At 44.1% G+C, this 25846-nt stretch overlaps 2 protein-coding genes across 5 annotated transcripts in view; one reads left to right on the plus strand and one right to left on the minus strand.

The window, feature by feature from the left end:
- The window catches only part of virma (vir like m6A methyltransferase associated), a 114742-nt gene extending 107879 nt beyond the window's left edge, over positions 1-6863 (plus strand). Inside the window, exons 24-26 of one of the 2 annotated variants that reach the window (XM_085992647.1) lie at positions 1028-1090; positions 1530-1664; positions 6460-6863. In XM_085992647.1, the coding sequence (XP_085848773.1) occupies positions 1028-1090; positions 1530-1664; positions 6460-6596 (335 nt within the window). In that variant the 3' untranslated portion in view covers positions 6597-6863. The remainder of the gene's footprint in view (positions 1-1027; positions 1091-1529; positions 1665-6459) is intronic. The other variant, XM_085992648.1, reaches the window with a different exon arrangement.
- A 6172-nt stretch (positions 6864-13035) lies between these two features.
- The window catches only part of rnf41l (ring finger protein 41, like), an 80125-nt gene continuing 67314 nt past the window's right edge, over positions 13036-25846 (minus strand). Inside the window, exons 7-9 of one of the 3 annotated variants that reach the window (XM_085992649.1) lie at positions 24397-24517; positions 23327-23572; positions 13036-13786 (exon numbers count right to left, since the gene is read on the minus strand). In XM_085992649.1, coding sequence (XP_085848775.1) covers positions 23333-23572; positions 24397-24517 — 361 coding nt within the window. In that variant the 3' untranslated portion in view covers positions 13036-13786; positions 23327-23332. The remainder of the gene's footprint in view (positions 13787-23326; positions 23573-24396; positions 24518-25846) is intronic. The other 2 variants (XM_085992651.1, XM_085992650.1) reach the window with 2 other exon arrangements.

Genomic DNA, 25846 nt, shown 5'->3' on the forward strand with positions numbered 1-25846 from the left:
AAGCCATTATTATAAAGACCACAAAATCCTGGATTTGATTCCTGAGTATGTGCTGATTGAGGTAATTATAGTGAGCACTAGAAATGACTCGAATGCCTCTGGGCTAAAGAGGGGGGAAAAAAAACAGCCATGCTTTTTGCTCCTCATTGCTTTCCAGTGATCTCTGCTGGATCATAAATTGTGTAGCCACCAGCTGAGAACAAGACCAGGCTTGGCTATGATGTTTCTTGCAGTCGAACAGGCTTTTAACCCTCGCATTCTAGGCTCATACTAGAAGGTGGCCACTTAGAAGAGTTAATGGTGGGTTGCTAGTGCCCATAGAATCATAACCCCAACAACTTGGTGCCTTCATAAAAGGGAAAAAATTGGAAACAAATTGTAAACGTAGTACACTTAAATATTCTTGCTGTTGTTTAGGCAAGTGGATGTATTAAATAATATTGCAAAGTTGTCGAGCTATAAGTCTACACAGCACCTTTTATTTGCGCTGTGTTTTTTAATGACCGTTTCATTTGTTATTCAAGTCGTATCGTTGGTCAGGGACTGGCACATTAACGTTTCTAATGCTAATTTTCCGAGTTTAAATTTCACCTTTTCATAAAATGATTAATGTAGATGTACGTTCAAGATGTTGAAAGGATTAACACAATATTATAAGTGAGTGACTATAATCTCATTTTGACAAAATGCAAAAAATATTGCCTATGCATACATGAAAATATAACATTCAATGTCACTTCCAGCTATTCTACTGACAAAATGACATACATACTAACATATGAACACTCATTGTGTCCCATAAATTAACTAATTCCCAGTCTCCAGTCAGCTACAGATACATTTTAAATCTCATGCACTTGGCTGTAAAATGTAAGAATCAAAATTGGCCACCTTGCTGCAAGAATAAGTTTCACTGCAGCTAAAATGTTTCATCTGCAGATTATTTTGTGAATTTAATTTTAACAGTATCACAATTGTGCTTTCTGATGAATAAACAATTTTTTTAAAGTCCCTTTCATTTCTACAGAATTTCATTTGTGCGGTGGTATTTCAAGCCCTTTTTATGCAGCAAACAGTCTGGATGAATGGGGTACTACAATACTACATTTCATATTTATATCTGTTTGCACAGTATTTAACTGTTAACAAAAGTCAAGGATATGCAACAGAAAAGATGGCATCCTCCTGTTGGGAAGGATGCCCACTGCAGCTCTACTTACCCAGGATAATAGTGGGAAGCATGCTATGGTTTGGCTTGTAAATCATTCTCCCACTCCTCTGTGCATAGCTGTTTGTCTTCTTGTGGCTTTTTGACCTTCTAAACATGTGCCATTTCCCCACTCCTTGGGAAGCTCTGCTATGTCTGTGTTTAATGATTGCATGGTGAAGGTATATTCATTACAAAATATTTAAGTACGTTAGAGATTGAGGCAACTCTTTTCAGCTGTAATTTGTGTCCGTTTTTCTAATGCATTGTGTGTTTAATAGTTATTTCTAGTGATTTTTGAAGAATGTTATTTTTACTGTAGGAAATTACAGCCGTCGTGAAGGAGGACGTGGCTCAAGCTGGAGTGCCCAGAATAGCCCCCGCGGTACATACAGTGAAAATCGAGGTGGTCAGAGCAATTTTAACAAAGGTCCGCCATCAAGACAGCCTTCAGCAGGTAAGGCTGCTGCAGTGAAAATCTAATTGCAGTTCTGCACACACAAGTCCCTACTGCTTACGTTAAAATATATATATATTTTTAATATGGCTAAATTATGGAAGAAGATTCATGTCCTGGTACATAAATTACAGAAAGTTAACGTAGGTACAGCAAGCAATTAGGAAAGCAAATAGTATATTAGCTTTTGTTACAAAGGGATTAATATTAGCTTTTGTTACAAAGGGATTAGAGTAGAAGAGTAAAGAAGTCTTACTACAATTATACAAGGCACTGGTGAGGCCACACCTGGAGTACTGTGTACAGTTCTGGTCTCCCTACCTAAGGAAAGACATACTTGCCTTAGAGGGAGTGCAGCGAAGGTTCACTAGACTGGTTCCTCGGATGAGGAGAGATTGAGTAGACTAGGCCTATATTCCTTAGAGTTTAGAAGAATGAGAGGTGATCTAATTGAAACACACAAAATTCTTAAGGGGCTTGACAGGGTTAATGCTGGGAAAATGTTTCCCCTGGCTGGGGAATCTAGAACACGGAGTCACAGAATAAGGGGTAGACCATTTAGGACTGAGATGAGAAATTTCTTCACTCAAAGGGTTGTGAATCTTTGGAATTCTTTACCCCAGAGAGCTGTGGATGCTCAGTCATTGAGTATATTCAAGACAGAGGTTGATTACATTTTTGGGAACTAAGGGAATTAAGCGATATGGGGATAGTGCAGGAAGGTGGAGTTGAGGTAGAAGATCAGCCATGATCTTGTTGAATGGCAGAGCAGGCTTAAGATAGAAACATAGAAGATGCCCCTCGAGCCTGTTCTGCCATTTAATTAGATCATGGCTGATCATCCAAATTCAGTACCCTGTCCCTACTTTCTCCCCATATCCCTTGATCCCTTTAGCCTTAAGAAATATATCTAACTCCTTCTTGAATACATTTAATGAATTGGCCTCAACGGCCTTCTGTGGTAGAGAATTCCACAGGTTCACCACTCTGGGTGAAGAAATTCCTCCTCATCTCAGTCCTAAATGGCTTACCCCTTATCCTTAGACTGTGACCCCTGGTTCTGGACTCCCCCGCCATCGGGAACATCCTTCCTGCATCTAGTCTGTCTAGTCCTGTTAGAATTTTATAAGTTTCAATGAGATCCCCTCTCATTCTTCTAAACTCTAGCGAATATAAGCCTAATCGACCCAATCTCTCCTCATACGTCATTCCTGCCATCCTAGGTATCAGTCTGGTGAATCTTCATTGTACTCCTTCCATGGGAAGAACATCCTTCCTCAGATAAGGTGACCAAAACTGCACACAATACTCAAGGTGTGGTCTCACCAAGGCCCTGTACAACTGCAGCAAGACATCATTGTTCCTGTACTCAAATCCTCTCGCTATGAAGGCCAACATACCATTTGCCTTCTTAACCGCCTGCTGCACCTGCATGCTTACCTTCAGCGACTGGTGCACAAGGACACCCAGGTCTCGTTGCACTTCCCCTTTTCCCAATCTATTGCCGTTCAGATAATCTGCCTTCCTGTTTTTGCCACCAGAGTGGATAACCTCGCATTTATCCACATTATAATGCATCTGCCCAATCACCCAATCTGTCCAAATCATACTGGAGTTTCTCGGCATCCTCCTCACAGTACACACGCCCACCCAGCTTTGTGTCGTCTGCAAACTTGGAGATATTACATCTAGGTCCCTCGTCTAGATCATTAATATATATTGTGAATAACTGGGGTCCTAGCACCGATCCCTGCGGTACCCCACTAGTCACTGCCTGCCACTCTGAAAAAGACCCGTTTATTCCAATTCTTTGCTTCCTGCCTGCCAACCAGTTCTCTATCCAAGTCAGTACCTTACCCCCAATCCCATGTGCTTTAACTTTGCACGCTAATCTCTTATGCGGAACCTTATTGAAAGCCTTCTGAAAGTCCAAATACACCACATCCACTGGTTCTCCCTTATCTATTCTACCAGTTACATCCTCAAAAAATTCTAGTAGATTAGTCAAGCATGATTTACCTTTTGTAAATCCATGTTGACTTTGTCTGATCCTGTCACTGTTTTCCAAGTGCTCTGCTATTACATCTTTTATAATGGCCTCTAGCATTTTCCCCACTACCGATGTCAGGCTTACTGGTCTATCATTCCCCGTTTTCTCTCTACCACCTTTTTTGAATAGTGGGGTTACACTAGCTACCCTCCAATCATAAGAACATAAGAACATAAGAAATAGGAGCAGGAGTAGGCCAATTGGCCCCTCGAGCCTGCTCCGCCATTCAATAAGATCATGGCTGATCTGATCCTAACCACCAATCCACTATGACAGGACTATCTCCTGAATCTAACAGCATTAGACACACGAAAACAGGAGCAGGATCAGGCTACACGGCCCCTGGGCCCGCTCCGCTACCCACAGGGCCATGACCTATCCGAACCTAGACTCATGTCCAAATTCCTGCCCGCTCCCCGTAACCCTTAATTCCCTTTTCTACTAGGAAACTGTCTATTTCTGTTTTAAATTTATGTAATGATGTAGCTTCGACAGCTTTTTGGGGCAGCATATTCCATGGACCTACCACCCTCAGAGTGAAGTAGTTCCTCCTCATCTCAGTTTTGAAAGAGCAGCCCCTTATTCTAAGACTATGCCCCCTAGTTCTAGTTTCACCCATCATCTGGAACATCCTCCCCGCATCCACCCGATCCAACCCCTTCACAATCTTATATGTTTCAATAAGATCGCCTCTCATTCTTCTGAACTCCAATGAGTAGAGTCCCAATCTACTCAACCTCTCCTCATATGTCCATCCCCTCATCCCCGGGATTAATCGAGTGAACCTTCTTTGCACTGACTCGAGAGCAAGTATGTCCTTTCTTAAGTATGGACACCAAAACTGTATGCAGTATTCCAGGTGCGGTCTCACCAATACCTTGTACAACTGAAGCAATACCTCCCTATTTTTATATTCTATCCCCCTAGCAATGAAAGCCAACATTCCATTGGCCTTCTTAATCACTTGCTGCACCTGCATACTAACCTTTTGAGTTTCGTGCACCAGGACCCCCAGATCCCTTTGTACTTCAGTACTTTCAAGTTTCTTGCCATTAAGATAATAACTTGCTCTACGATTTTTCCTGCCAAAGTGCATAACCTCACACTTTCCAGAGTCCATAGAATTTTGGAAGATGATCAGTAATGCATCTACTATTTCTAGGGCCACTTCCTTAAGTACCCTAGGATGTAGATTATCAGGCCCTGGGGATTTATCGGCCTTCAATCCCGTCAATTTCCCTAACACCATTTCCCTACAAATACTGATTTCATTCAGTTCCTCCCTCTCATTAGACCCTATGTTCCCCGACATCTCTGGGAGGTTATTTGTGTCCTCCTTTGTGAAGACAGAACCAAAGTATGTATTTAATTGGTCTGCCATTTCTTTGTTCCCCATTATAAATTCCCCTGATTCTGACTGCAAGGGAATCAGGGGAATTTATTTGAAGGACCAAATGGCCTACTCCTGCTCCTGTTTCTTATGTTCTTATTATGTAAGAATCCAAATGGCCAGAGATAGATGGGGAAGGCACACAAACCAAGATTTCAAGTTGGGCACCTTTTGCTCAGCAGAGGTTTGGTGCCCTTTGTTTTACAGCAAATGCAATCAGCAAATACTGACATCTCTTATTGAAATGTCTTGCGCATAGTAAGCAAAGGAGACAGCGATTTGTTTGGAAGAGTGGCAACAATTACCAAATGTGTGATGACGCACCACTAAAATATTGAGTGGAGAGCATCAAGTAATAAAATATTTTAACATGATGTAAAAGCACAGAAGAACAATTTACTGGCCTATTCTGCATTTGTAAATATGTTTAATAATTTACTTGTAAATAAATGTCTGTGTGGTTCTACTTAGCGATCAAAGATTACCAGTTGTATGTGAACTAGTATGGATTTCACAGAAAAGCACTGCTGGACCTGTATATGAACTATACCAATGGAAGTAAAAACTGGGAAAACAGCAATAAAAAAGAGCAGTTAGAACCAATGTTGTCTCACTTCACCCCAGGCAATATGTACGATCACTTGGACACTCACATTTTTGTACCTCCAGAAAAAAGTAGTAATATAGGATTAAAGCTGCCTGTTCGGTTCTGAAAGTTTCTGTCCCTGCCACCCCACCATTGGATAACTAGTTGTTGCACTAGTTGGTGATACTACACCACAGCATCAGACTTCCTAATTAGAAGTCAAGAGTGCGAATCCAACACTTATACTTGGTGCCTGTTGGTCTACATTTAAACTGATCTCCAGTTTTGATAGAATTTTGCATTCTCTGTAAGCGGGGAAGTGACCAGAAACTACATTCTGATATTTATAGTGTGATAAAGAGCAATATCCATTATCAGTGAAGATATGCTTTGACTAGAATGTTCATATTTCTATCCCAGGTGGATATTTTTTGAGGTTGGCAGGAGACAACCTGGAGTACATAGTATAAGGCAGTAGTTACAGTAGGGTTAAGGGTGATATGATCCTCAATCAATTTCATTGGAAAATGGGCTCCTTCAGAAGATTGTTATAATTTATACCGAATTAAATGATGGATTAGTAACCCCCTTGGGTTTAAAAACCATTAACATTTTTGTGTTTTTTTTTAACCCCTGGGGGATGTTACAAATTAAAACCTGTGATTTGCTTTTGTAGCCAAAGTCACTCTACTCCCTGCACTATTTAAATAATTATCCCTGCTTTACAATCGAAACTTGACAAATATTTTGCTGGCGTTTTGTTTTTCAGGATATCGTCAGAGTCCCCGTGAGCGTACATCAAGGGGTCGAGGAGCAGGACCATCATGGGGAGGAGGCGGCTCAAGAGGAAAGTTTAGTGGAGGAAGTAGCGGAAGGGGTAGACACGTGCGATCCTTTACCCGCTAAATGGAGATTTTTGCACGTTTTCTTTATCTGTGAACAAGTAAATGTTTTTTTCTCCTCAAGACAATGAAGTGTGTGAGAGATTCTGTAGTGGAGTTTGTGGCACTGAAGGACCAATATTTGACTCCAGTAATTTCTGGTAGTGAAATTTAGTTCCAAGAAAAGTGGATATTTTCGTTGAAGAAATTTGGAAGATGTTGTCCTTTTATAGCAGTATTGAAATTTTAATAAAACTGATCATCAAAAAAGGCAAGTGTTTTTTTAATTTAATTTTCATAATTGATGAGATCATTAACTGTGAATGAAAGAGGTGCCATACAAAATTTCATTAAGAAATCATGGCAGTATGCCATCTTCTATTCAATCACATTGTGCCTTAGAGTTAAGTACTGATCCTCAGACATTACAGTCCTGCATTCTCAGAATCCATCCATGCTGGTTTCCTCAATTTTACTGGAGACTAAATGACAGAGCAGTTCAGACTTGTAAAATACATTTACAGCAAAAAAATGCTTAAGATTATAGATGACTGAACAGATCTGGAACCCCATACTAAACTATTCCATCTGAGCACTTTTTAATCCTACTACAGATCTCAATGAGGGAATATCTTCTAAAACCAAATAGCTTAAAATCAAGTAAATGCCATCTTTTTGCAGGTTTTTAACCTAGAAACCTGGGGATACACTGGTAATTTAAGCATTAAACCAGTTGAACATAAAATTACAGATTTTGCATTCTTCATTCGCAATCCTCCAGACTAGCAGTATAAAAATGTTATACTGTGACTAGGTGGTGCTACACCTGGTGTCCTACTCTTGCTTTGTATAAAACGTCCAAGACCTGCTTCATTGTGCCAGTTTAATATTCCCCAGTTAAAGGATTCTATGTTTCTTATGTCAGAACTCATGTTAGTTATACATTAGACCATCAATCATTCTGGTAGTTTGTACAGCTAGTCTGGATCTTTGTGTTTCATATTTAGGTTGATCAGAGTGTTAAGGCATTAACACCAGTTGGCAACAGCGCAGAAAATACTATGCTGTTATTTTCAGGACAGGCAGACTAAAGAAAGGCTGCAAGGGGGAATTTACCTAGGTATAGCACCTGAAAATCAGATCTCAGGAAAAATGGACACTAATCCTTTCCCCCTCCCCCATTATGTGGCTGGATAACAATGCAGCAGAATTTCCAGGCTGGATTTTCAGGTGGTTGAACCTGACTGCCTGAAGAGGGCAGAGCAATATAAATCACATGCAGATGACTGTCAAAACACCTGTGCACTTAGATTTTCTACTCTGGTGCCTGTTATGGTTCAGGGGAAAACTTCTCCCAGAGCTGCCACTTTAATGCTACTTGTCTTAAGGGACAAGCTAGTATTGCCAAGAAAGGTCTTTACTTTTTAATAAATTGTTTTGCAGCTTCAGTACTTGTTACAGAATGCTATTAGTCCTTTACATGTATTGGAAGCTAGAATGGCAATGAAAGGCTACACAGTAGCAGGTGGCATCGGGAGTAGCATTACTCCCGGTGCCACGTGCTAGTAAGTACAGGAATAGGATAGAACAGATGAATGCGTGGCTGGAGAGATGGTGCAGGAGGGAGGGCTTTAGATTCTGAGGCATTGGGACCATTTCTGGGGAAGGTGGGACCTGTACAAGCCTCAACAGAGCCGGACCAATATTTTTGCAGGGAGGTTTGCTACTGCTGTTGGGGAGGGTTTAAACTAGTTTGGAAGGGGGATGGGCACCAGCATGTAGGAGTGGAGGGGAGGAATGGGGTGCATGGAAGAGTGAGTGTATTGGATGGTACTGGAGGGAAAGGTAGTGCTGGAGGCGGAAGTAGCACCATATTAGATAGCAGACGACTAAGAAAGACTATCAAAACTGGGTTTAGAATGCATGTACGTAAACGCACAAAGTGTGGTGAATAAGGTTGGTGAGCTTCAAGCACAATTAGCCATGTGGCAATAACGGAAACGTGGCTTAAAAATGGTGAGGATTGGGCACTTAATATTCAAGGGTACAAGGTGTTCAGAAAAGATAGGGAAGGAAAAAAGGGAGGTGGGGGTGACAGTGCTGATTAAGGAAGACCTTGTAGTGTTGGAAAGGGAGGATGTTCTTGAGGGGACAAGGACAGAATCCATTTGGTTAGAGTTGAACAGAAAGGGTATGATCACACTATTGGGGATATTCTATAGGCCTCCAAATAGTGAGAGGAGCAAACCTGCAAGGAAATCACAGAGATATGCAAGAGCTATAGAGTGGTGATATTGGGGGACTTTAATTACCCAAATATCGATTGGGATAATGCTAGGGTAAAGGGAAAGGAGGGGGAGGAATTTCTGAAATGTGTTCAGAAGAATTTCCTTGACCAGTATGTTGTTGGCCCAACTAGGAAGGATGCATTGATGGATCTGGTGCTGGGGAATGAGGTGGGCCAGGTCGACCAAGTGTCTCTGGGAGAACACTTAGGTACGAGTGATCATTGTATCATAAGATTTAGATTAGCAATGGAGAGGAGCAAGGAACAATCTAGAGTGGAACTTCTAAACTGGAATAGGACTAACTTCAATGGGATGAGAAAGGATCTAACCAGGGTAAAATGGAACCAAAGACTGTGACAGGAAAAACTGTAATGGAACAATGGGTGATCTTTAAGGAGGAGATGTTCCAAGTACAGGTGCTCGGTACATTCCAACAAGATTTGGCAGATGGAATACAATACTGGAAAGTGTGAGGTTATGCACTTTGGCAGGAAAAATCGTAGAGCAAGCTATTATCTTAATGGCAAGAAACTGGAAAGTACTGAAGTACAAAGGGATCTGGGGGTCCTGGTGCACGAAACTCAAAAGGTTAGTATGCAGGTGCAGCAAGTGATTAAGAAGGCCAATGGAATGTTGGCTTTCATTGCTAGGGGGATAGAATATAAAAATAGGGAGGTATTGCTTCAGTTGTACAAGGTATTGGTGAGACCGCACCTGGAATACTGCGTACAGTTTTTGGTGTCCATACTTAAGAAAGGACATACTTGCTCTCGAGTCAGTACAAAGAAGGTTCACTCGGTTAATCCCGGGGATGAGGGGATGGACATATGAGGAGAGGTTGAGTAGATTGGGACTCTACTCATTGGAGTTCAGAAGAATGAGAGGCGATCTTATTGAAACATATAAGATTGTGAAGGGGTTGGATCGGGTGGATGCGGGGAGGATGTTCCCGATGATGGGTGAAACTAGAACTAGGGGGCATAGTCTTAGAATAAGGGGCTGCTCTTTCAAAACTGAGATGAGGAGGAACTACTTCACTCAGAGGGTGGTAGGTCCATGGAATATGCTGCCCCAAAAAGCTGTAGAAGCTACATCATTACATAAATTTAAAACAGAAATAGACAGTTTCCTAGAAGTAAAGGGAATTAAGGGTTACGGGGAGCGGGCAGGAATTTGGACGAGTCTAGGTTCGGATCGGTCATGGCCCTGTGGGTAGCGGAGCGGGCCCAGGGGCTGTGTAGCCTGATCCTGCTCCTATTTCGTGTGTCTAATTCTGTTAGATTAAGGAGATGGTTCTGTGATCGTGGATTGGCGGTTAGGATCAGATCAGCCATGATCTTATTGAATGGCGGAGCAGGCTCGAGGGGCCGATTGGCCTACTCCTGCTCCTATTTCTTATGTTCTTAACAAGAGGGAAGGGTAAGGGAACCAAAGCAAGGGCTCCTTGGATGACGAGGGGGATAGAGAAGATGATGAAACAAAAAAAGAGGGTGTATGATGAATGTCAGGGGAATTCTTAAAGGGAGAACCAGACCAAATACAATAAGTTGACAGGGGAAGTGAAGATGAAAATAAGATTGGCAAAGAGAGAATGAGAGTAGAATGGCGGTTAACATAAAAGGGGACCCAAAAATCATCATCTGGCATGTAAACAGTAAGAGGCAGGATGGGGCCTATTAGGAACAAAGGTGGTGATATATGCTTAGAGGCGCTGGGCAAGGTTAGAATACTCAATGAGTACTTTGTATCGGTGTTTAATAAGGAGGTGGATGCTGACAAAATATCAGTAGAAGTGGAAAAGGTAGAAGCAATGGAAGGGGTGAAAATTGATAAGAGGTTGTATTAGAAAGGCTGGGTATGCTTGGAGTGGATAAGTTGCCTGGTCCAGATGGCTTGCATCCCGGGTTGCTAAGGGAATTGGAAGAGGAGATAGCGGAAGGGCTTGCCATAATTTTCCAATCTTCCCTAGATGCGGAGGAGGTGCCTGAGGATTGGAAAGTGGCAAATGTGACGCCATTGTTCAAAGGACAATCCTTGTAACTTCAGGTTGGTCAGTTTAACATCAGTGCTGGGTAAAGTTTTAGAAACAATAATCAAGGAAAAAAATTAACAGGCACTTGGAGAGCTTTAAGCTAAATAAGGAGAGCCAACATGGATTTGTAAAATGCAGATTGTGTTTGACTAATCTAAATGAATTTTTTGATGAAGTAACAGGGTGGATTGATGAAGGGAATGCAATGGATGTTGTCTAGGAAGGCATTTGACAAAGTACCACATGGAAGGCTAGTTAATAAAATTGAGGCTCATGGAATAGGTGGGTCAGTGGCAGCTTGGATAAGGAATTGGCTTAAGGACAGAAAACAGCGCGTTGTGGTAAATGGCTGCTTTTCAGACTGGAGGATGGTAGACAGTGGAGTTCCCCAAGGGTCAGTGCTGAGGCCACTGCTTTTTTTGATATATATAAATGACCTGGATATTGGAATACAGAGTACAATTTCAAAATTTGCTGATGACACCAAACTTGAGGGTGTGGCAAACAGTGAGGAGGACACAAAGGTTAGCAGAATGGGCAGACAAGTGACATATGGAATTTAATAGAGAAATGTGAGGTGATGCATTTTGGCAGAAGGAACAGGGAGAGGCAATATACACTTAATGGCACAGTTTTAAAGAGTGTGCAGGGACAGAGGGACCTGGGAGTTAATGTGCATAGGTCCCTGAAGGTGGTGGGACCTATTGAGAGAGTGGTTCGCAAAACATATGGGATCTTGGGCTTCATAAATAGAGGTATTGAGTACAAAAGTAGAGAAGTTATGCTGAACTTGTATGAAGTGCTGGTTAGGCCACAACTGGAGTATTGCATCCAGTTCTGGTCACATTTAGGAAGAATGTGAAGGCACTTGAGAGGGTGCAGAGGAGATTTACCAGAATGGTTCTGGGGATGGGTGATCTTAGCTACAAGGACAGGTTGGAGAAGCTGGATTTGTTTTCATTAGAGCAAAGGAGGTTGAGGGGTGATTTGATAGAGGTGTACAAGATTATGATGGGTTTGGATAGTCTAGACGGGGAAAGGCTGTTCCCACTAGTTGATGGTACAAGGACTTGGGGACACAGATTTAAGGTTTTGGGCAAGAGATACAGCGGGGATGTGAGGAAAAACTTTTTTACGCAGCGCGTGGCGAGGACCTGGAACTCGCTGCCGACGGAAGTGATGGAAGCGGAGACACTCAAATGTTTTCACGGGGAGACTGGAAAGGCACTTGAGGGAAATAAAGTTGCAGGGCTATGGGGATAGAGCAGGGGAATGGAACTGACTGGATTGCTCTAGAGAGCCGGCACGGACTCGATGGGCCGAATGGCGGCCTCCTGTGCCATTGTGACTGAGTATGATTGGCAGCACCATGTAGCCTAAAGTTGTTAAGCTGCTTGAAAGGGATTGCTTGAGGTCAATGAAAGGGTACAAGTAATAGGCAGCCGGCCTCCGCCATCAATGCTCTTTGCTCTGGATGGTTCAACTATAGCAATGGCTGTCAGCTCCATCATGCTTACTGGTCCTCCCCTGGTTTTGCTCCTCTCGCATCACATAGGGAAATCCTCACATTTACTTAACATTACTGCCTAGATTTTACCACAATCAATCACATTATCTTTACAGATCAGTCTCAGTTACGACTCTTACTTCTTACCTGTTATGCTTCTAGCATGAATAGAGAATGTGGGTTGAAGATAGATCATCTACATTGTTGGTTTACTTCATTCTGTGAATGATGTGTATCGTCCACGCACCACAGTCCCATATATCTGTCAGTCCAAGGGTATAGTTATGAGGGGGTGGGGGCTACTATTAAGTAGTTCATTTTAGCTTTAGGTAAAAATGAACTGGCACAGAGGCTGGGAATGTATGGTACTGGAGCAGCCGACCATCTGCACACCATTTGTATATGTCTCCTCAGCACATTGCTTCCCCAGCACCCATCAAGCAAGACTAAATTCCTTTAAGTGTCTGAGATGAATATTATTTGAAGAATGGAGACCCTGGGGGCAAGTTTGTTTTGGGGGGGGGGGGGGGGGGTCTCCCCCTCCCCCATTGTAACTAGCAGAAGATCAAGGTAACCCTGAAGAAACAGCATCAGTGGATATTTTTAGCTGTGTATGCTGTTTCTCCAGGGGTTTTGCTGAAACTCCAGACACCTACCTTTACCAGTCTAATTGAAATAATTAATACAAGGGTGTTCATTTATCTCAGTCCCCAGTGGGGTTTAAAAAACCTCAAATATATTTACACTTCATTCATTTACTGTCTAATTACAAACCTGTGATTTAAATAATGTATTTGTATCCAACAAGTTATATACAGTAAGTTGTGTCCCTAAAATTGTCAAAGATAGGCTACTCTAACAAAAAAATCTACCAAGTGACATCTAGTTAAGGCATTTTTGCCCTTAAAAACACAGACTTCAATGCCTAGACTTGTTGCACCCTGTTTTAGTGTCAGTGGGAGAAAGGTCAATGCATGGATTGGCATAACTGTCTTTATTTTAAACACCAACAAATATATTGTACCACTTTTAGTTTTGATGTGTTGGCTGGTTTCTTTAACTACTGATTTTTTGCCATAGGAAGAATAAGTACCTCTTAAGGCTATATGGTTAAAGTGTAAACACAATAGTTGATCTGATCCATTGATAGAAACTGATATAATCAGTGATTGTTGCTTGCTTTGTTTCTATCCAGTTGTGGAAGATGTTTAACAGGCAGTAGAAATTGTTGTGAGGTAACAATGTCCATCCTCTGGATAACACAAACTTTTAATGATGTTCCACAACATCACCCCAAATTTGGTATTCTTTTGTTGACTTCCGGCAGCAATACTTGAAGTGAGATCCTCTGAGAAGTTCAGCAGAGAATGACTTAGAAATGTGAATTTCTGAGGAAGGAATTACAGAGAAGAAATCAGCATTAAAAAATTGTACTTTGAACTTTGTTGCAGGTGTGAAATGTATTTTTTTAAATTGTCTGGGAGAGTACCTATCTGATACAGTAACCCTTGAAGGGTTTAGCATCCCCATTTTATATAATTAATTTAAATTGGATATGGTGGAAGAATATATATTAGATGAATATATATTAAGATAGTATAAGATGCATAGTGGAGTTAGGCTTCAGGTTTGACATCTAGTGGTTTTCACAGCATTTTCTTGTCGTCTTGATTACCTTATCTTTATCATTTATGTCACCTTTCATTAAACCAATACCTTTACTTGGATCTGATGTGTATTCAAGCACTCTCATCTACAGTGCTCAGCCCAGATGTCTGGATCTGTTGATGGTAGAATGTATACTGGTCCGATGTAGCAACATCTTATTTCACACTTCCAATTTGTCTCCATGTAACCACATCCTAATTTTAAAGACAATAGCAAAACACTGCATGGATGTAGACTAGTGTTGCATCTGCATTGCCAGTTTTCCACTTTGGCAGTAAACCAATAAATAAAAGCAGGCTAGGCAGCACTGCTGCTGTCAGAGCTGATGCACAATGTTCATAAGTGGTTTCTAGTGACACCTCTGGCAGCACAACCATCCCATTTAAATGGAAAGGCCATTTTTACTGGCCTCAGATGAATTCTTTTCCTTCATAAGTTTAATGACATTCTAAATCCCCCTGGATGAACAATTGACAAGGTCACATCTACCCCAACTAGTGCTTAATTACTTTGTGAAAGTTATCAAGGCCGAGACCACCTCTGGATTTATATCAACTTCACCTAATTCCTATCTGGTACGGTAACCCCTTAAGGATTTAGCAGTACCACATCTATCCATACAGAGACAAATGGCTTATTAGAACTTTCATGGGAAAAGTAATGTTACTCACTGTGTACTTACTATAACCTGGAGCTTCTTTATAAACCAGTGAAATCGCAACTGGACTCTGCAGGATCTTCTGTTCATAAGCATTTGGTTTTAAAGACCTTCAGATTACAAACATCTACATTTTTTTTCATTCATTCATGGGATGTGGGCATCGCTGTCAAGGCCAGCATTAATTGCCCTTGAGAAGACGGTGGTAAGCCGCTGCCTTGAACCGTTGCAGTCCGTGAGGTGAAGGTACTCCCACCGTGCTGTTAGCGAGGGAGTTCCAGGATTTTGATCCAGCAATGATGAAGGAATGGCGATATATTTCCTGTTGCCTTTGTCCTAGGTGGTGGAGGACACGAGTTTGGGTGGTGCTTCCGAATAAGCCTTGGTGAGTTAGAATCATAGAATGGTTACAGCACGGAAGAAGCCACTCGGCCCGTTGAACCCGTGCCGGCTCTCTGTAAGAGCATTTCAGTTAGTCCCACTCCCCTGCCCTTTCTCCGTAGCCCTGCAAATTTCTTTCTTTCAGATACTTTTCCAACTCTTTTGAAAACCGTGATTGAATCTGCGTCCACCACCCTTTCAGGAAGTGCATTTGAGATCTTAACCACTCGCTGCATAAAAAAGTTTTTTCTTATGTCGCCTTTGGCTCTTTTGCCAATCATCTTGTAGATGGTACACACTGCATCCACGGTGCACCAATCAAGCGGGCTGCTTTATCCTGGATGGTGTCGAACTGCTTGAGTATTGTTGGAGCTACACTCATCCAGGCAAGTGGAGAATATTCCATCACACTCCTGACTGCCTTGTAGATGGTGGAAAGACTTTGGGGAGTCAGGAGGTGAGTCACTCGCCCCAGAAAACCCAGCCTCTGACCTCCTCTTGTAGCCACAGTATTTATGGGGCTAATCCAGTTAAGTTTCTGGTCAATAGTGATGCCTAGGAAGTTGATGGTGGGAGATTCGGCAATGGTAATGGCGTTGGTTACCAAGGGGAGGTGGCTAGACTCTCTCTTGTTGGAGATGTGTAAGAAGTCACACAACACCAGGTTATAGTCCAACAGTTTTATTTGAAATCGCAAGCTTTCGGAGCGCTGCTCCTTCATCAGGTGAAGTGGAGAGATGCATAAAGACACAGCTTATATAGTCAGAGAATAATGCCAGATGATTACAGGTAATCTTTCTCACTGCCATTTATCACACCTTGGCAGGGAGATAATCACAGCAATCAAAGGTGTGAATGGTGTCCAAACAGGTTAGTCAGGAAAACATCAGGACTACAGATCATGAACCCACTCAAGTCGACCTACAACACAGACTACGCTGAGAGACTCTGCCGTCGTACCTCTCGCACACTCCTCAAACATCTCGTACACCAGCTCTACAGCAGACGCCGCAACCTCGAAACCGAGATGGAGTCCATGTTCTCAGCCTGTGCTCAGGACACAGCAGACCAGCTACGAGACACCGCCAAACAGATGAGGCAACGGAACTACACTGCCTACATGCACACCAAGAACAGGAAGCTTGAGAAACTCGGCATCACCACCAAGCCTCCCCCGGTTGAAACCACAGGGAAGTCCATCGTCAACTTGTCTGACCACACCCTTCAACCAGACGAAATTGAAGTTCTCAGCCGAGGGTTCAATTTCTGCCCTACCACCAAAATGGACCCCATCGGTCTCGCGGCAGACACAGAGGAATTCATCAGGAGAATGAGGCTCCGGGAATTCTTCCACAAATCCCAAGATGTCAGCAGCGAACCCAATGAGACAACCAATGATCCGGAACAGCAGACAGAGGGATCCGCAGTGCAGCAACCGAAGAAGAAAGAGTCAAATTGGACCCCTCCGGAGGGTCGCTGACATGTATGCTCAAGCTGTCAGGAGATGCATCAATGCCAGATTCATCAGCCGCACTCAAGACAGTCCAGAATGTCACCCGAGCACAATGCAACACCATCCACACTCTCAGGACCAACCGCAACATCATCATCAAACCAGCAGACAAAGGAGGAGCCATCGTCATACAGAACAGAACGGACTATTGCAAAGAAGCATACCGACAACTGGACAACCAGGAACACTACAGACAGTTACCCGCAGATCCGACCAAAGAACACACCCGCCAACTCAACAGACTGATCAAGACCTTCGATCCAGACTTTCAAAGCATCCTACGCGTTCTCATCCCACGTACTCCCCGCGTGGGAGACTTCTACTGCCTCCCAAAGATACACAAAGCCAACACACCCGGACGTCCTATCGTATCAGGCACAGAACCCTGTGTGAGAACCTCTCTGGATACATCGAGGGCATCCGGAAACCCATTGTACAGGGAACCCCCAGCTTCTGTCGCGACACCACAGACTTTTTACAGAAACTCAGCACCCACGGACCAGTTGAACCAGGAACACTCCTCGCCACGATGGACGTCTCGGCACTCTACACAAGTATACCCCACGATGACGGCATCGCTGCGACAGCCTCAGTACTCAACACCAACAACAGCCAATCTCCAGACGCCATCCTACAACTCATCCGCTTCATCCTTGACCACAATGTCTTCACCTTCGACAACCAGTTCTTTACCCAAACACACGGAACAGCCATGGGGACCAAATTCGCTCCCCAATACGCCAACATCTTCATGCACAAGTTCGAGCAAGACTTCTTCGCTGCACAGGACCTCCAACCAACGCTATACACCAGATACATCGATGACATTTTCTTCCTATGGACCCACGGCGAAAAATCACTGAAAAGACTACACGATAACATCAACAAGTTCCATCCCACCATCAAACTCACCATGGACTACTCCTCAGAATCGGTTTCATTCTTGGACACACGAATCTCCATCAAAGACGGACACCTCAGCACTTAACTCTACCGCAAGCCCACGAACAACCTCAGGATGCTCCACTTCTCCAGCTTCCACCCTAACCATGTTAAAGAAGCCATCCCCTATGGACAAGCCCTGCGAATACACAGGATCTGCTCAGACGAGGAGGAACGCGATGGACACCTACAGACGCTGAAAGACGCCCTCGTAAGAACGGGATATGACGTTCGACTCGTCGATCGACAGTTCCGACAGGCCACAGCAAAAAATCGCATAGACCTCCTCAGAAGACAAACACGGGACACAACCAACAGAGTACCCTTCGTCGTCCAGTACTTCCCCGGAGCGGAGAAACTATGCCATGTTCTTCGCAGCCTTCAACATGTCATCGATGACGACGAACACCTCGCTAAGGCCATCCCCACGCCTCCACTACTCGCCTTCAAACAGCCGCCTAACCTCAAACAGACCATCGTTCGCAGCAAATTACCCAGCTTTCAGGAGAACAGCGACCACGACACCACAACCCTGCCATGGCAACCTCTGCAAGATATGCCAGATCATCAACACAGATACCATCATCACACGTGAGGACACCACCCACCAGGTACATGGTACATACTCATGTGACTTGGCCAACGTTGTCTACCTCATACGTTGCAGGAAAAGATGCCCCAGAGCATGGTACGTCGGCGAGACCATGCAGACACTGCGACAACGGACACCGCGCAACAATCGCCAGGCAGGAGTGTTCCCTCCCAGTCGGGGAACACTTCAGTCAAGGACATTCAGCCTCCGATCTTCGGGTAAGCATGCTCCAAGGCGGCCTTCGAGACACACAACGCAAAATCATAGAGCAGAAACTGATAGCCAAGTTCCGCACCCATGAGGACGGCCTCAACCGGGATCTTGGGTTCATGTCACACTACCTGTAACCCCACCAGACTCGAGTCATCGTTGGCTTGTTCTCTCTACACAGATGCGGCCGGACCTGCTGTGATTTCCAGCAAAAAAAATGTTTTTTGTTTTTCATACAGACCCCAGCATCTGCAACATTTGACCCCTTGTGACCTTCTCCTCCACTTTGTGCGGTCTTGGGCCAGGGATTCCCAGGTGTCGGTGGGCATGCTGCACTTTTTCAAGGAGGCTTTGTGGGTGTTCTTTGATGTAATGTTTTCTTGACTAACCTGTTTGGACACCATTCACACCTTTGATTGCTGTGATTATCTCCCTGCCGAGGTGTGATAAATGGCAGTTAGAAAGATTACCTGTAATCATCTGGCATTATTCTCTGACTATATAAGCTGTGTCTTTATGCATCTCTCCACTTCACCTGACGAAGGAGCAGCACTCCGAAAGCTTGTGATTTCAAATAAAACTGTTGGACTATAACCTGGTGTTGTGTGACTTCTTACATTTGTCCACCCCATTCCAACACCGGCATCTCCACACCATTGTTGGAGATGGTCATTGCTTGGCATTTTTGCAGCATGAATGTTACTTTCCACTTATCAGCCCAAGCCTGCATGTCATCTCGGTCTTGCTGCATGCGGGCATGGACTGCTTCATTATCTGAGGAGTTGCAAATGGAACTGAACACTGTGCTATCATCAGCAAACATCCCCACTTCTGACCTTATGATGGGGGGAAGGTCATTGATGAAGCAACTGAAGTTAAGCCTAGGACACTACTCTGAGGAACTCCTACAGCGATGTCCTGGAGCTGAGATGATTGGCCTCCAACAACCACAATCGTTTATCTTTGTGCTATGTATGACCTATAGCCAGAGGGAAATTCAGAATAATTTCCTTTGTTTCAAGGCTTCGGTGGAACACTTCCTCGGAACTAGCTGTGGGAATTTAAGTAGTTTCGGACATTAGGATGCTGGAATTTTTTTTCCATTTATCACTTTGCACCGTGTTAAAAGTTTCTTCCTTGTTAAAATGGGAGCTTACTTGCAAGGCAAATGCACCCAAGGCTGGTGTCTCCCAAGGATCTATCCTTGGCTCTCTCCTATTTCTCATCTACATGCTGCCCCTTGGCGATATCATCCGAAAACATAGCGTCAGATTTCGCATGTAGGCTGATGACACCCAGCTCTACCTCACCCCCACTTCTCTCGCCCCCTCCACTGTTTATAAATTGTCAGACTGCTTGTCCGACATCCAGTACTGGATGAGAAGAAATTTCCTTCAACTAAATATCAGGAAGACTAAAGCCAGTCGTCTTTGGTACCTGCAACAAACTTCGTCCCTCTCCCTGGCTTCTGTCTGAGGCCGAACCATAATGTTCGCAACCTTAGCGTCATATTTGACCCCGAACTGAGCTTCTGACCACATATCTGTACCATCACGAAGACCGCATATTTCCACCTCTAACATTGCCCAACTCCACCCCTGCCTCAGTTCATCTGCTGCTGAAACCCGCATCCATGCCTTTGTTACCTCTAGACTAGACTATTCTAACGCACTCCTGGCCGGCCTCCACGTTCTACCCTCTGTAAACTTGAGGTCATCCAAAACTCTGCTGCCTTTGTCCCAATTCGCATCAAGTCCCGTTCACCCATCACCCCTGTACTCGCTAACCTACATTGGCTCCCAGTTAAGCAACGCCTCAATTTCAAAATTCTCATCCTTATTTTTAAATCCCTCCATGGCCCCAACCCTCCCTATCTCTAACCTCCAGCCCCAGAACCCTCCAAGATATCTACGCTCCTCTAATTCTGGCCTCTTGAGAATCCCTGATAATTGCTCAACCATTGGTGGCCATGCCTTCAACTGCCAAGGATCTAAGCTCTGGCATTCCCTCCCTAAACCTCTCCGCCTCTCTTTCCTCTTTTAAGACGCTCCTTAAAATCTTCTCTTTGCCCATATATCTCCTTATGTGGCTCTGTCAAATTTTATTTTAACTATGTTATAGGCGCTATATAAATACAAGCTGTTGTTGATGATTCTGAGAAGGTCTCATTGGTATGTCAATCTGTTGGAAGCAAGGATTGTTTTGCTCTTCTGGAGTTTAAAGATCTTAGGATAACTTTGTGAGATTTCACTCCTGGCCAGGAGCCTCGCTAGACAGAGGAGTATGGGTGGCAGAATCACTATAGTATTGCAGCTCTATGTGCAATCCATGCACCTGTCTAGCGAGGCTACATGCCAGGAGCAAAAACTAACAAAACTACCCCTTGAGTCTCCAATTAATCTATGTGCCTGTCTACAATCTGACAAGATTCGACAATGCAGTTGCAAGACTAGACTCTAAAATTAAAGGCCAGTTTTCCTTTTTGAGGCAGAATTGCTTGCTATTTATGCAGGAAATGCCTTATATTTTGTCCCAGGAATAAGGAGAGCAGAACTCTTGTTTTCAATAGCCTATCTCTGGCTTCGTGTACCCCCAGTTTCCCTCCATCCACAGTATCTTATTGAAATCGCAATGCTCAGATTTGTGCCATCTGTTTTCATTGCAGGATTAACATTTGGGTACACTAGCCTAGTAATTGTATTGCTTTAGTAACCGAGTGACAATGGGGGAGAAATTCGCAGGCTCCCCATTTTTCCAATGTAAAATCGATGTTAAGACGTCCAAACTTTGCGTTGTGATTGACTGTACCAGAACTGCCCTGGAAGTCCGCCTTAAAAGGGACAGCTGGAGGCTGTTCAAAAAAAGGCCCAGAAAATTATCACTTTTTATTGTTGTGGGCCCAAGAGAAGCAGGAGTGCTCCTACTGGGTCCACATTAAAAACTCCGGCCCACTGGCACCTCAGTGTAGGAGTCAGTCAATTTCCCGCCCCCTCCAATCTACAGCCTGTTTCGATTGCGCAACTCAACGATGGCATTAAAATGAGGCCCAATGACAAATTTGTCTGAGGCCTCAAGCTGCACACGTGGAGCTGTTACTCCACTGACTTTGTGCCAGTCCGTTTGGCAACAAATTGAATTTCTCGGCCAATGAGTTCAAATCCCAGCATAGCAAACTGTGAAACTGAATTCAATAAATCTGGTAATTTATTGGGTAGTATCAGAAAACTGCCAGATTGTTGTAAACACGTAACTGGTTCACTAATTTCCTTCACTGAAGGTAACCTAGAACCCCAGATGACTCCAGTCTCACACTGTGGCCCAGAAATTAGTGGCCCAACACGCGAGTAAGCACCGTGTACTCACGCGTGGGACCGATGGAATTGCCAGTTTTCTGCATGCACAGCGCATGCGCGGGAAACTGGCATTTCCAATCCTCTGAACCAAGGGGTTCAGAGGTCGAACGCATGCGCGCAGGAGTCTGCGCGTGCGCGTTGAACTTCCTTTTTTTTTCCAGGTTTGCCCATGCGTGAAGGCCTCCACTTTTTACACTTTAAAAAAGCAGACGTAAGGACTTGATTTTAAAAGGTAAGTGGTCTATTAATTAAAATTAGATTTTTTTTTCCACAGGTTTATTATTTTTAAAGACTTTACAGTAAGGTTAGTATATTTTTAGCCCCGGTTTTTTTTATAAAATTATTTTTTCAAAAATTTAAATTATTGTTTAAAATAGTTATTTATAGTTCATTTAAATAGTGTGATTTAAAAAATTTTTTATTTCAAGTTTAAGTACTGTTTTGGGCGCCCGGAGTTTTCATGAGTTCGACAGTTCTTACTGTCAAACTCATGAATGAACTTTTGCGTCCTCTGATTGGTTGCCCAGTGATCCCAGCCGACGCATCGCACCAAGTACGCCGCTGGGTCACGCAAGCACAGCGCACCGGGAGCTGAACCGGGCCACAGACAGGAAATCCACACAGGCCCAGGCTTCAACTGCCGGCGCGCTAGGTAAGTGTAGGTCGGGGGCTTGCACCCGCGGGAAGCCCCCGACACGAATTTCTGGGCCAGTGTGGTTGACTCTCATTGCCTTTGTGTTCCCCAGGGATAGTGCTGCTCACATCCCAAGAACAAATAAGAAAACTCATTAAAATGTGGCATTCCACTTAGCTTGTTACGGTATTACTGAGATATGATGCATAAGGTGACAGTATCTAGTTTGCCCTAAATCAATGTATATATGAGAAATTTGAATTAGTATCATAAGAGTTGGATTAATTACCTTAGAATGGAAACATCCTTCACCTATCATTAGGACTCAGCCCAGGTCCCACCTAGGAAGATCATAGTGCTTCATACATGTAGGGGGGCTTCTGGAGTGCCCCCTGGGTTGAACCCCCCAGAGAGAAGGTTGAATACTTGTAACACAATGTAAGAGTACAGTCGATAGAGTTGGTTCCTGCTACTTGAAGAATGCTACCATTCAGAGAATAGAAGGGAAATAATGCTACTTTTTTCTTGATTGTAGTATCATCCAATTATCACTTGGATTTTGACTAAGTAGTACCCTTTAAGGAAGAGGGTGGACCCTTCACATGAGATGCGACAGTTGCATTCAAAATACATCAAAAATAAAATCTTCATCAAATATTAATATTTGATGGACACGAACAGGCTGTTTCAAGTAACAGCTTTACTGATTCTCCTCAAAGGAACAAATTTGAGGTTGGCTCAGAACATGGCACTAGAATAAGTCAAATGACTCCTTTTGACTAAATACTAATGCCAAACATAGCTACTTAGAGAATAGCTTGCCACTTGGAGTTGGGTATTGGAGTTCTGCCATTATGCATGAAACTACTCATTAAATGTTCTGTCCTTGTGGGGCGAAGAGGAAAAAATTAGAACCATTAAAAAAAAAACGAATATTTCTGAGGGAGCTGTTTCCTATCACCAATTCTGTAACTTACCATTTCTTAGATAACAGTGACCTCTTTAGGTTTTCTTTTGATGCTTTCCAATCGGTTGAGAGGTCTGGCACTAGTGTTTCTTTTGCTACTTCCCTCTCCAGTGGTAACCCTGGGATCTTTATGCAGGCTTTTCAACAACTCCATCAGTTCTCTTTTCTCAAGTTCTGCTTGTTCTAGTTCCTGACGGTGCTGTCTTTCTTCTGCCATGAGTGTTCGCACATCTGACATCACACATGACATCTGACTCTGAAAGTACAAATTATGCCCTAAATTTTAACACCATAAGCAGGGTGTGTAACAGCTATGAATACAACTTAATATTGTATATTCATAATTATGTAAAAAGAATCATCAGATAACTATCAATCAGAGACAATACAATATTTTGTATCTTACCAACCTGATTAGTGTTCTGCTTAATGCTTCTCAACCTCTGAGAATATGGTCCACACAACAAAATTAGAGACTTATGACCAAAAATCAGGGCCACTTGTTTTTGACTTTTCATACCACCTCAAGCCTATCTTGCGGCCTAATTTTCACATCTTTGGGCAGTGCAGTAACCCACTTCTTAAACCTAAATGTCTTGCAAAAAATCCAAAACTTAGTTTTACAGTAGTTATATTGTTTTTGTGTGGCACTTTTGGTATCCACTCGCCCTTTCCAAGGCCAGTGACGCAGAAGGAGCGAGGGCTCCCCATATAGTGAGTTCTTGCTTCTCCAGCCCATAAGGAACCCGGCGTAAGACTGGAGGCCAACATGCCCGGTGAGGTGTACTGGCCTCCAGAAGGGCAGAAATAGGCCCACCGAGGGAGGATAGCGAAACAGCCTAAACCCCCAAATACGGGGAGGGCCTGGGCCCCTTACCCTCTGATGACAGCTCAGCGCTGCAGTTTGCAGTCAGGCTGCACTGATCGTGGTGCAGGATGCCAAGCTGGACCCATGCAAATACGATGCCCTTGAATTAACCCCATTACTGCCAGGATTGTAGCTTGTGCATTTTCAGAGCATAGATATCACACGGATATACGGTTTCACAGAATAATGACCATAAATAAACTTATACTAACTTTAAGCTCCTCAATTTCATTTTGCAGAAGACTTTCTTTCTGTACCATGTGTCTTCTTTGAGAATCTAAACGGGACTCCATTTCATGCCTTACTTCTTCAACTTTACAAATCATCTCAGACCTTAAAAAAAAAAAAAAATTATGTACAGTAGTTATGTGGTAAACCACTGTTGTTCACTCCACTGTTGTTCACTCTTGCCCATTGTTGTACCTGTCTGTGCATGCCTCAGCTGGCTCCGCCCCTGGCTCCACCCATATGCCCTGGTATAAAGGCGGCTGCTCTGCAGTTCCCCAGGCATTCAGGACCGGTTGACCACTAGAGGCATGCCTTCGTTCTTTAGCTAATAAAAGCCTGTTTGTTACTCTCTTAACTTCCAGTCTTTCTCAGTAATTGATAGCGCATCAATTTTATTAGCTAAAACTTTTTTTTCGATGGAGCAAATCCTCAAACCAGCACGCCTGGAACTAGACCCTCGAGGCGGATTCATCTGCCAAGTTCGCACACTGGCTGCGATGCTTCGAATTTTACATAGAAGCTTCCGTCTAAACTGTTCAAAACGATGGCGACAAACTAAAAATTCTGACCTCCAAGGTGAACCACCAAGCTTATTCGCTCATCCAAGATGCAACTACCTACAAGGGTGCTCTCGACCTCCTTAAAGAACAGTACGCACGCCCGGTAAATGAGGTTTACGCCAGACACCACCTGGGGTCCCGCAAACAGCAACCCGGGGAATCGATGGAGGTATACCTACGGGCGCTGAAGGTGCTCGGCCGGGCCTGCAAATGTAAAGAGGTGTCGGCCACGGTGTACACGGAGGAACTTGTCCGGGACGCCTTCGTCGTGGGCCTCAGGTCCAACTACACCTGGCAGAGACTGTTGGAGCAGGGCGAACTCGACCTGAAGAAGGCCACGGCCCTCGCACTCTCGCTAGACGTGGCCCACCGGAATATGGACGCCTACTCCCCTGACCGCGCGGCCGCATCATGGATGGCGCGGGCGCCGCCATCCTGGGACACGGTAGGACTGCCACCCTGCGCCGCGCCACCCCCGTCACATCCCGCCAATGGCCCAACTTCTGCAGCGATGTCCCGGGGCCCGAAGTGTTACTTCTGTGGCCAAGCCAAACACCCCAGAGCGCGCTGCCCGGCGAAAAACGCTACTTGCTCTGGTTGTGGGAAGAAAGGGCACTACGCCAGCGTCTGCAAGGCTAAACCTACCCCAAACTCCAGCAGTGCCGCGTGTGGGACGCCATCTTGTACGCCTCCAGCCGCGTGTGGATCATGGGCGACGCCATCTTGGACGCCTTCGACCGTGGGTGATCCGCTCCGGCCGCCATTTTTGCAACGGGCCCCCGACTCACCCACCGCCTCACCTGATGACTGCAGCGACACGCCTGACCCTACGCTGGCCTCCGTTACACTGGACCAATCTAGAACTCACCAACTA

Source organism: Somniosus microcephalus, chromosome 7 (genome assembly GCF_052327205.1).
Source record: "Somniosus microcephalus isolate GS21.2 chromosome 7, FLI_Smic_1.0, whole genome shotgun sequence".
NCBI lineage: Eukaryota > Metazoa > Chordata > Chondrichthyes > Squaliformes > Somniosidae > Somniosus > Somniosus microcephalus.